General features: G+C 48.2%; 1 protein-coding gene across 1 annotated transcript; it reads left to right on the top strand.

Moving 5' to 3' along the window:
• The first annotated feature begins 10,215 nt into the window (after positions 1-10,215).
• Positions 10,216-11,510, top strand: DLX2 (distal-less homeobox 2). The gene is made up of 3 exons (XM_041473345.1): positions 10,216-10,540; positions 10,739-10,926; positions 11,196-11,510. Exons 1-3 carry the CDS (start codon positions 10,216-10,218, stop codon positions 11,508-11,510), a joined length of 828 nt encoding a protein of 275 aa, XP_041329279.1.
• Positions 11,511-12,280: the final 770 nt, after the last annotated feature.

Genomic DNA, 12,280 nt, shown 5'->3' with positions numbered 1-12,280 from the left:
ATTAAGTGTACAAGATGGTTGCTATTCCCTCTGCAGGTTCTGTAGAAGATTGGCACAGATTTCCTGATATTACCCTTAAGTACAGCTTAAAGGTACTTGAAAAAATTGTTAAAACTATTTTTCACATTTTTCATGAAGACTGTTGTGGTTTATACTGACTCAAATTTCAATTATCCGTTTTCAATAATGCACACTAGAAGGGAGTGAGGATGCAAGAGGATAACCACAGTTATTGTAAAAGATTTTTCTGCCAGCTTTCATAAGTATATAGGCATGTTTTTCACCTTCAGATACATCACCATGGAAAAAGACTAAGTTTCCTGAATCTCCTGTTAAAATTGCCAATGCAAGCCCCACATTTGTGTATGTGGATGAACTGTGTATTGTTATATACACTGTGCAATTAAGTAACACATATGTTGCACATTTGTTCTTCACTGTGGTTTTAAATACAACTGCATCCTTGACAACTTCCGTGATAATGTGGTCCACACTTACAGTGCAAACAAAAACAAAACAAAACAAAACAAAACAAAACAAAACAAAACAAAACAAAAAAAAAAAAAAACACCATATCCCCACCAAAAAAAAATTATATGTAGGAATAAAGAATGGGCACAGCAACAGGATTTTAAGATTAACTAAAATTCAAGAGATTATGCATGACTGACTTCCTGGTTTAACAATTGGCATTAGACTTGTGTCCAAAACACCATGTTGACTCCATCAGGTGAGCTGCTGTCAAAAGAAAAAAAAAAAGCATGAGAGGCAACAAGAGAACAGCTAGCTGTCAGACATATCACCTGAAAAAATAAAGGCCCAATTTATTTACCTACCTACAATACACTTAAACAACTGCTGGGGAGCATATGAAACAAGCAAGGCAAAAAGGGCAGAAGCTGGCACAGCAGCCTCACTTACCCTTGCTGTCAGTTCACTAAATCATCAATGATAATGTATTTGTTGCAGCTTGGTATTTCTTTGAAGAGCTGCTAGTTACAACACAAAGTTATTATTAAATATCTGCAGAACTCTAAGAACCTTAACTAACTATCTAGGTCACGTAAACCAGAGATCAACAAAAACATGTTTTCTTTTAAAAGAGAGATACTCCCACAAACTCTTTACTTATCTCTATCCAGTTCTCCCCAGAACAGTGAGGACACTTTTAGAATTCAAAAGTATTCAATGTCTTCTTCACACATAACAAAACAGTTTAATAATAGTAAAGTAAGCTCTGGTTCAGCTTAACAGCAGCTCTCTGGACTTTAAAACACATTGCTCCCCCACCTCGTTTGAGAAATGACACTGTTCTCTCCTTCTCATTCCCCTCCCCAGCCTCCCAAGCATTGGTATAATAACAGAATTTAACATGTACAGGTATGTTAGGTAAGTACCAACTGGCAGCCACAACTAGCTAACAGTTACAGGAATGCTTCCTGTCATACCTATTTTACCATCCCAGAGTTTGCCAGGAGAGGTCTGGTTTCATCGATGGATTAATGAAAGACAGCATTTCCTTCTCAGACCCCCTAGGGGGCTGGAGTCTGCCTGCCAACACAGCTGTATTGTCACAAACCTAGTGGAAACGTGCCATCTCCTGGGAGAAAAATTTTTCTCCTGACAACATGGCTATGAACATACCTTCCTATCTGTCTCTGCTCCTGGGTTTTTATCAAGACTGGACCAGCTAACCTGAAGGCAAATCACCTGGACATGTGAGGACATGGCACACATTTCCTCAGGTCAGAGACAGCAATATCCAAATCCCCATTACCACAGCAAGCTGAGAGCTGCTATACTCCAACCACTGCACCTTTGCAAACAAAGACACACACAAAGCTGAAACACAAAGCTGAAAGAGTCATGCCATCGTGGCCATACTGTACATAGAGGGCTTGAGATGACATTTCTTATTGCTGCCTACTCCTAACCATTTACAGGGACAAATGAGTCGAATGAGATGGGGAACATAACCTGAATCCACCTAGGGAGGTATTCCATTTCCTGCCTCATTCCTGCCAGGGAATGAGAAAATGAGAAAATTCAACCTCTGGGCAGCTACCTCTCTCTGAAAAGTTGCACTAATTTCCCCCTTCCAGGAAGGTATGTGTATGCAGGACAAAAAAAAAAAAAAAAAAAAAAAAAAAAAAAGCAAAAGACAGCACCCAAGGGGACACAAAGAGTATTATGAAGCAAGCATGCAATCCTTATACTGTATAACTTATGTCTAAAGGGCAATTATTCCTCCAATATGTGCTGTCTCACATTGTCCAAGAGCAACTGCTCACAGTTCTTCAATCAGAGCATTAAAAAATCCCGTTTGTAAGGTAGCCTTTTCCTTTGCTGCAGTGCACTTAGTAATGCAGCTCATTCTTCCAAGCACAAAGATCTATACAAGATTCTTGACTGTTAGCACTGCAGGCTCCTTAGAAACCTGACCACTCAAAGCTTAAACAGCCCAGTCGCCCATGCATCAATTCCCAGCTCACAGGTACCTTGCACATACTGTATTGCAACTGCAGCCTTTTGGTTCCAAAAACATTGTGAAAGTTTTATCTACTTGGTAACCAGCTTTCATCACTGGAATGCTTCACATCAATCAATGCAAGAGTTGAATAACTAGATCCAAGTCAGGATTTGCAGTCTCTGGACACTAAGAGTCCCATTGTTTTGAACAGGGCTAACAACAATGTAGCTATAAAGAATTCCTCAGGAAAGCATCAGCTTACATGTAACAGCACACTCTTAGTAAAATATGAAGTCCTAACACAGAGTTCCTTATGCTTTATACTTTTTAGAGAATTATAGAATGGTTTGGGTTGGAAGGGACCTTAAAGATGACCTAGTCCTAACACTCCTGCTGTGGACAGGGACACTTTCCACTAGTCCAGGCTGGACAAGACTTAGCAGGCTGTGCTAAGTCCTGTCCAACCTGGCCTTGAACACTTGCAGGAGTGGGGCACATATCCTTGTGCAGTATCAGCTGCAGTCTGCTTCATCACATACTGTACATTCAGAGTTTTGAGACACATATACTATTCAGAAGCCAGGATGTAAGTTTTACTGCTGTAGCTATTCTCTGCACCAGCTTCCCACTTGGATGCATTTATTGTGCAGAACACCTCCCTTCTGCTTAAATTAAACCTATCTAAAGTAATCTATCCTAAGAGCCCACAAACATTACTTCTACTTTCATGCCTTAATTTGATGCCACCAATGTTGTTCAGACAAGTCCTTAGATAAATATGCCACTTTACTTTCTTGGTCAACACTCAAACCTCCTGTAGCAGGCTTTTAAAAGTGAACAGAAAACTATCTTTCTGAATAAATTCTCATTCTAATTTCAGCAACCAAACTGCACTCACATGTAATGAATAACTGTTTAGAAAAACAGTCCATACCCAATCTTTGGAAGTTAAAAGAGAACTCAGGCCTAAGCAAGCAAACCAAGAAAAGCGATTCCTTTTTTCCTGTTCTCCTTCCATCAGACTAGATGTTAATTGGTTGCCCTGACAAATAAGCATTGGAAATATAAAAACAAACGCTAAAACCTACAACATAGAAAATAGCATATTTAAGACGCGTCTAGAGCTTTGTACTACAGAATAAATGGCCTATCAGGATGCATCAGCATGGAACAGTGGGGACACCCTGTGGCCACTTAGATTCTTTACACGTTAATGTTCACATTATTCTTAATCCATTTTTCAACGACTTTTGCAAATTACATGCAAAGTCACATAACGACTGAGTCACGAGAGGACCTGAAGGCAATAGATTTTACTTAGTTAACTTCCCACCTACCACTTTATCTCTGCAGTTGCTTTGCTCTCTCAATTTTCAAGATCTTTTCTTCTTTGATATTTTCTTAGCTTCTAAGCTGAAAAAAAAAAAAAATTTAAGCAGCTTGAGCTCCCTAGGTGACAACACTAACCCCTGACAGACATGCATACAGGTAAAAAGCAACATTCTAATTTAATTTATTTAGATTTACAGCAGTGTTCATAAAAGGCATGTACTTCTCAGATCTAGGCATTCTGCCAACAGGAAAAATACTGTGAGATGAAATACACGTGCAAATCACCTGCCAATATTGCAAGTGAAGCAACCACAAGAAAACAAAAGGCCAGTAACTCTTGTGAACCTGAACACAGTTCCTTTCACCCCTTTCCTTCCAAGGAGGAGCAGCAGCTTCAAGATAGATGTGTATGCAGATTATGAGACTGAGCACTCCTCACAGACAATTCACTGCCCAAAACTCTGGCTGTTTCCATATTTACACAACGGACTTCAGCTACACGGCCTGAAGAAAAGGTCCCCCAGCCAGTTCATGAGACAGCTGTGGCTTCACCAGTCAAGGTCATAGCAACACACTCACTTCTGATCACGTTTACTTCACCACTTTAAAAATTTAAAAAAAAAAAAAAAACTAACTTCAAAGCCAATTAATTTTTAAGGTTTGTATGTGCATATTTTTTCACTACTGGAAAGAAGATTTTCTTTAAAATTTCCAAGTTTGAGCAATTAATCATTTCTACTTAAGATGCCTACAAAGGCTGGGAATAGCCAGTGCCAAATCCCAGAGCATATTATTCCCATGAAGAGGCTCTGCAGTTTGCATGGTTCACAATGTGAGTCAATTTAGTGCAGCATTCCAGATGGGAATGTAGCAATCTAGGACTTGTCCCAAGTACTTTACAGCTGTATAATCCATTTACAAGATTTGTTCTTGTACATATCTTCTTTAATGCAAAACACACATCTCATCCTTCCAAGCAAGACATTCATGTTTTCCTTCAGGAACAGACTATTATTTGCCAGTCATAGGAGGTGTCAGCTCAAACAAGATCCTGCAGAAGAAAGCACACTCCACACTTCAGACAGTTCACTGGCACTACTAATCAAAATTCATCCAGTACACTGAGGTGATTTAGCATTTCTGAGCTCCAAACACCATTGTCCACTAAATTGAACCCTTCAAATAATCACATTTAAGCTAACACCAAAGCAGTCTAGGTTATTCTCAGTGTGGGAGTTTGCTTAAACTGTGCTTAGACTGCACAGGTAAAGGTTGTACATACGTTACAGTCAAGGAAAAATAAAATGTTCTCTACTACCTGTGCAAAACAAGAGCTCAAAATGATACAACTGATCAACTCAGTTTAAATCTGCTCCCACAAAATACGCCTCTCAGCTTCTCTCACAATTGCCATCTACAGCAATATTAGAAATTATCTAATGATTCATCTTGAAAGCATTTTTCATGCATGCTCTTACTAAAGACTTTTGTTTCATCTAAATATTCACACACAAAACACTTTCAACAAAGATTTTCCTATTGGCTGAACCTGAGTGTGTTCAAATCCACTATAAAGTGGGCTGACAAGCACTTGCCCTGTACCACTTGCCTAGCCTCTGGCCAGTTAATATTCCCACAGAACACAACTGAAACTTAGTTTCTAGCTATTCTACCAATCTCATTCTATTAAGTAAAAAAAAAAACACTTGACAAAACCACCATGAAAAAGCACATAGTTTTTGGGTTTTGTCAGTAGTATTACTTACAATACATCTGGTAAAGAAAGAAAAAACTGAAAGCCCCAGAGATGATCAGAACATGTCCAAGGGCCCTACTGCAGAACACGGTAGAATGTCAGTCTTAAAGGAGGCAAGAGGGACTGTCTGAGCATGCTCTGCTTTATTCCCAAAACACACAAGGACTGCTGCTCTACTGCCTTCACATTCTGCACACAGACCTTCCTTCCCACACCAAGCATCTGCAGCAATTATTAGAACCAAGAATGTGCTGATATTAGACATTCACCCCAACGCATCAGGCTGTGCACTTCCTCAACATTGTACAAGGAAACAACTGAGAAACACCTGTGCTAAATAACACCAGACTAATCCACTATTAAAAGTCACAGTTTGTGCTCCAGTCTGCTAAGGTTTCTGCTGAAGAAAGGTGCTGAGCTGCCAGTGAATCATCACCGAGAAAGATAATCTGAGACCAAGACAGCTTAATAAACAACTCTGAAAGGATTTTACAGAACCCATGTCTCATGTCACACTTGTATAAGCTGTTTACAACAAGGGGCTAAGAAAGGAATCCTCAGGGAGCCACACAAGGGGGCATATTCTTCTCAGAAGAGTTATGTGATTTTTGGAATGAAGTAATCTGATGTACAGATGAATGAGACAATAAACAGTTTTTAGAGAGGAAAATGATAATGCTGGATTGTGAAACTAAGCACAGCAGGTAGCAAGCTTACAGAAGGGTGTTGAAGAGATTCGTACAATTTCCCAAAAGCTGATACACTTAATCCCTGAGAAAAGCAAGACTGAAGTGTTACCATCACTCTCAAGTGTGATACCAGATTTCATAGGTACAGTGCAAGCATAAACCCTCCTCATGGCTTCATCTGGCACATGATTTATATTACTCCTCAATTATTAAGGCAAATACTCAGGACTACACCATGCATTACATCACTATAAATCCACTGAAAAGCATTTCCCTTAGCCATGGAAAGAAATCCATACTTGTTAACATGCCACTGCAGTAGAGACTACTGTCTAACTACTTCTGTGCAATATTATCAGAAATAATAGGCCTGTCTCAGGATTCACCACATTTTTGCTGAAGTGAAATGGTTTGGCCAAATGTGGATCCTAATGGGTAAAACAGAATTTAAAAATACAGCAGATTAAAAATTAACCTCATTCTTAATGTTATGTGCTGTTCTCTTCAAGTGAAACTTGAGATAAAACACTGTGTAACAACTTGTTGCATTGATCCTTAGGTTAAATCTATACCACATATATAGAGCCAGAATACCAGCCCTAAAGTGTTTTCACATTTTTCTCAGATGAAGCCTATTTCAGGAAGAGAATCATAGGAATAATAGTTAATAAAAAAATTAAACAAAGTATACCAGCCTAGAGTTACCATAGTAATTTCTATTAATCATATACAACTGTCTTTTTAAAAAATAATTAAAAAATAATACAAGCTGATCAGTTGGAGATGATGATTTTGAAGACTGATGGTCCTCTCTTGTGTTTATGCACACTGTGTTTACCATACTTCATAAACTAAATATGTCCATAGTCAGCATGAGGATGCTTCTAAAACAAACAAGTCAACAACAACAAAGCCAGCTCAATTGTTTTGTTGCCTCTAGCAGTGAGTGCTGTATATTCATATAAACTTCATGACCAAAACTTTTTGAACTGCTCTGCAGCAAGAAGGCAAGCATCCTTCTCCCACGTGCAACTGAATGACCAATGTGTGTAAGATGTATATTTTGTATCATGCAAACATTCCTTCTCACGGGATATAAACAATAACACATGATCTATTACACCAAAACCAAGCAGGATTGCCGAGTATTAACAGCAGGTACACAAAACACTCCTACTCTCCTCCGATTTTTCCCTCACTCCCCAGTCTCTCTGTGTCTCTTCTAATTACCCAGCCCTGTAGCATTCACAATTCTCAAAGCAAGGACAAAAAAAAAAAAAAACAGAATTCAAATTATTAGCTCTACATGAGAACATGATAACACATAAACACTGGGCCAGCCTAATGCCATTATTTTTTTTTAACTCCTGATAATACTATGACTGATTCAGAGAAGTGTGCTGTAAACATTCATGACAGTCAAGTTTTCTCTTACTTAAAACAAGCCTTTCTCCTTCCTTCCTGCTGCCTGATGTCATCTCTCCCTTAATCATGCTTTTATTTATACAAGTTGGTGTTTAAAACAACCATGTCACAAGAGAAGTTCAAGTAAGTTAGAAATAACAAAATCAGATCTACAAGATCAGCCGTGTGAATAAATGCAAAGTAAATAAATGCAAAATAAATGGCAGCAAGTCTGTGCCTCCACATAGCAAAGCAAACTGCAGAAACAAAGCTGTAAGACTTTGGAGCAGCTATCATTTGACAATTCACTTAAACTTGTGAGCCCTCCAACAACTTATGAGGAACAACAAGCACAAGAAAGACTGTTCATATAAGCTGAGGCAAACAAAACAAAATCATGCCCTTTACTTTTTGTACAGATCACCATGTACGTATTATATAGTACTATTTAATTTCATTAAAAAATAAAAATTGCCACATAGCAAGACAAATTCCCAAGTAAGTCCTTTGCTTTATTAAGTCCTCAGTATGAGATGAAGTGTCCTTTCACCTCTGTATTTTTTAAACTATCTCACACACTTCAAAACCTGACTAATGAAGGGTAGCCAATTGCCCTGCTTCTTGCTGATAGCCACCAATAGCTGTCTGTCCCTCTCTCGTGCCAGCAAGCGGCTTTTTCAGACTGCCGGCCTTCATCCAAAGATGGACAGAAACAGTCCTACAAAGATGTCTTGGGATCACACTACCGACTGCAGAAACCGGTTTTCTTTTGCATTAAGCACCAGCTATACCTGGGAGAGTCAGCAGCACGAGAGCGGGCACCGAGCTCTCTCCGCGACCGCCGCTGCTCCGGCCCCTCCGGGCCCCGCTGGCCAGCAGGGCCGGCCGCCAGGTTCCGGAGTTATCACGCCGGGTTCTGGGCACGTCGGTTCCCGCGGAGGCCGCGCCCGGGCTCACCGCCGCCTCAGCCGAGCGCCCCAGCCGAGCGCCCCATTTCCCGCAGCCCCACTCATGGGCCCACCTGCCGCTGGCAGACGACCAGGGCCAGCCCCGCGCACCTGCGCTCGCCGCAGCGCCGCCACCCCGCAGGCACAGACTCCAGAATCGGGCTCCAGCCACAGTCCTCCTCAAAGCGGCCGAGACCGGGGCGAGGCCGGCCCGGGGCGGGAGCGGGATGCCCGGCACCGGCGCCGTGAGGGAGCGGCCCCCGCCGGGCGGAGCGGGGCGGCACGAGCGCGAGGAGGGGGCCTGAGGGAGCACGCGCGGGCTCGTGAGGCAGGGCGAGCTCAGGGCGCGCGGGGATAGCCAGGTACGCCACGTACCTGGCACGTGCAAACAACACGACGGCCGACGGCCGCTTTTTTTTCTTTTTTGTTACCTTTTAACCAGCTTTTGGTGGTAACATTTGCAGCCACCCTCGCAACAGGGCCGCCTCCCTCCCTGTCCGCGCTGAACGCACGTGAGACTCCCGCAAGGACGCGGCCGCACCGCGCCGGGCAGCCCCGGCAGCGCGGGGTCCTTCTCCCAGCGAAAGGAACGCGCTCCCTGGCAGGCGGCCCGGCTCCGCGGCGGGACAGTCGAGCGAGGAAAATAACATACAAGAGTAAAAATCAGTTCCGAAGCGCCACTCAGCGCACCTGAGACACCATTCCGGCTGCTGCCCCGCGGCGCTGCCCCCGGCAGAGGGCGGCCAAGGGTAACGCCGCCGCGCCCGACTGACAGCCAGCCCCGACGGCCTTGGTGCGACCGCCAGCGGAGACGGGCTCGCGGGTGCCTGGCACCGCCGGCCCCGCCGTCGTGCCTGGGCTGCAACAGGCGCCGTTGGGGGCTGCCGCGTGGAAGGACGTCAGCATCTGCCGTACAACATACGCGTGCTAGGCGAAATGTCGCCCCTCCGCGTGTAATGTTACGGAGATTTCACTGGAAAGCTCTGACACTCTGGCACAGAGAGCGGGTTACTGATCTCCCGCGATGTGCGCGCTCTCCCGGGGCCACAATAAATGAGAGGGACCCCAAACGCGGCCGTCCATCTCCACCCGCAGTCAGGCGCGCCCGCGTGGGGATGCCGCTTAGGGGGAGACCGATGCGCGGATCTTTGCCCGAGGTTGCCGGCCAGGCGGGGGCACACACCAGAGACACAGCACGGCAGAAGCGGCCGGGTGAGCCGCTGCCCCGAGCCCTCGCTGGCGCGGATCGGACCGGCCCCTCCAACCAAAGGCGCAGCAGCCTGAGCCATACGACGGGGAAGGTCCCGGTCCCCGGCGACCCCGCGGCCGCTCGTCCCCACGCCCGGCGCCGCTCCCGTCCCGCACTCCGCGGGGCGCCGGCGCGGGCGGGCTCCACATTGGCTGTTGCTAGGTGACGTACGCCGCGCCACGTGACCGGTGTTAAATGCCGTCCCGGCGGCGCGCGGCGCGCAGAGTCCGTCCCGCTGGCGGCGGCGGGAGCGCGGCTGCACCGCCCCGGCGGAGCGCGGCGAGCATGGTGGCGCGGCTCTGACCGCCTGTCCCCGGTGGGGACGGCCGCGGGGCGGTGACCCGTGCCCCGGCAGGCGGGGGCGCGGGATGACGGGGGTGCTGGAGAGTCTGATGCCGGACATGCACACCAGCCAGATCTCCGCCGGCAGCTACCACCAGCACGGCGGCCTGCACAAGCCGCAGGAGTCCCCCACGCTGCCCGTCTCCACGGCCACCGACAGCAGCTACTACACCAACCAGCAGCACGGGGCAGCGGGCGGGCCGCCCTACGGCCCCGTGAGCTCCTACCCCTACGCGGGCGGCGGCACCGCCCCCTACTCTGCCAAGGCCGCCTACGACGTGGGTTACGGGGGCGCCTACGGCTCCTACGGGCCCTACGGCAGCAGGGCCTCCCCAGCCAACAATGACTCTGGTACGTCCGAGCCCCGCGTGGGGGACGGCTCGGTGAGCCTGGCGAGGAGGCGATCGGGGCTCTGGACACGGGGTGGGCCGGGAGAGCGCTCGTTCCCTGTGGGTCGCCCCGACGGGGAGGGCGGAGATGCCGAGCTGCGAGCAGGGCCCGAGGTGGCGGGAGCGCCTCGCCTCACTGGGGTTGCCGTTTCTGCCGCAGCAGAGAAGGAAGACTGCGAGCCGGAGATCAGGATCGTGAACGGGAAACCGAAGAAAGTGCGGAAGCCCCGGACCATCTACTCCAGCTTCCAGCTGGCGGCTCTGCAGCGGCGCTTCCAGAAAACCCAGTACCTCGCCTTGCCCGAGCGAGCGGAGCTGGCGGCCTCCCTCGGCCTCACCCAGACGCAGGTAAGGCTTCCGCCGCGGGGCCCCGGGCACGTCCCGCCCCGCCGGGGCCTGTCGCCCTCCGCGGAGTCGGGTGCAGCGTGGGAGGAAGGCCGGCCCATGGCGCCTCGACGGCCCGGGGTGGGAGTGCAGGCGGAGAGGCAGCGCCGCTGAGGCAGCACCGGGAGCGCTCGGGGCTGCGAAAGCTGCGCGTCCCTGCCCCGTCGCGGGCGGTCTGGGCGCCGAGAAGGCGCCGCAGAGGCAGCGGCCGCCTGACGCCCCTTTCCCCGCAGGTAAAGATCTGGTTTCAGAACCGCCGCTCCAAGTTCAAGAAGATGTGGAAAAGCGGAGAGATCCCAGCGGAGCCGCCTCCCCGCCGCAGTTCTTCACCACCGTCTCCCTCCTCGCCCCCCGCGTGGGACTTCGCTCCGCACACACGTACCGCGGGCGGCGCCGGCACCGCAAGCCCCAGCCCCGCCGCCGCCTTCCTCGGTAGTTACTCGTGGTACCCGCCGGCCCCCGGCGGCCCGGCGCCCCTGCCGGCGGCCGCTCCCCTCCCGCAGCCGACGCAGCCCCCGCATCACCACGGCAGCGGCAATATCTTCTAGGCGCTGCAGTAGAGACTTGAGCCCGCGGGCCGCACCGGCAGCCGCGGGGCAACGACGTGCAGCACTGGTGTTTTGCTGAAGCCTGGCTCCGGCCTCGGCCATCCCGGCGGAGAGGAACTGCTCCGCGCCCCGTGCCGCCCCGTTGCCGCCGGCGGCGGGGCCCGTGTGCATTCGGCCCCGTGGGGTTCTCCCTCCCTCCCGCCGTGAAAACAACCACGCTGCGAAACAAGTACTCACCTCCGTCCCTCCTCTCCGTCTATCTTCCTCCTCTTCCCCGGCGTTTTCATCAAACCATCGGTGCAGAACTCTGGTTAACTTTTTATTTTTTTAAAGTTGACAGGTGCCTTTGCGGATAACCTCACTTTGATGTTGGGGATTAAAAAAATAAAACGATTAAAAAAAAGATAAATAATTTTTATATGTAGATTTAAAACAGAAGCCTCCCGTGTTTAAGGTATCCGTTTTAGCCGTGAACGAAGCCGTCCGGCGGGGTCGGGGGCCGGTCGCAGGCGGCGGTGCCGGCGCGGCTCCCGCCCGTGCGCTGCCTCCGGGCTGGTTCGTGCCCCGACGGGGCTTCCCCGCGTCGGGCGCCAGCCGCAGCGAGCCCTCCTCTCCACCCCTCCTCCGCTCTTTCCCCGCCGGCAGCCTAGCCACTGACATGCCCCTGATCTGTTTGATGTCTAGCGTCGTGAAGAAAAAAAAAAAAAAAAAAAAAAAAAAAAAAAAACCCTTTTTTTTTTTTTTTTTTTTTGAAAAAATTATAACCCCCT

Source organism: Pyrgilauda ruficollis, unplaced genomic scaffold (assembly GCF_017590135.1).
Source record: "Pyrgilauda ruficollis isolate IOZ18807 unplaced genomic scaffold, ASM1759013v1 scaffold3, whole genome shotgun sequence".
Lineage (NCBI taxonomy): Eukaryota > Metazoa > Chordata > Aves > Passeriformes > Passeridae > Pyrgilauda > Pyrgilauda ruficollis.
The sequence above is the reverse complement of the archived record's forward strand: the minus strand, read 5'-3'. Positions and strand labels throughout refer to the sequence as shown.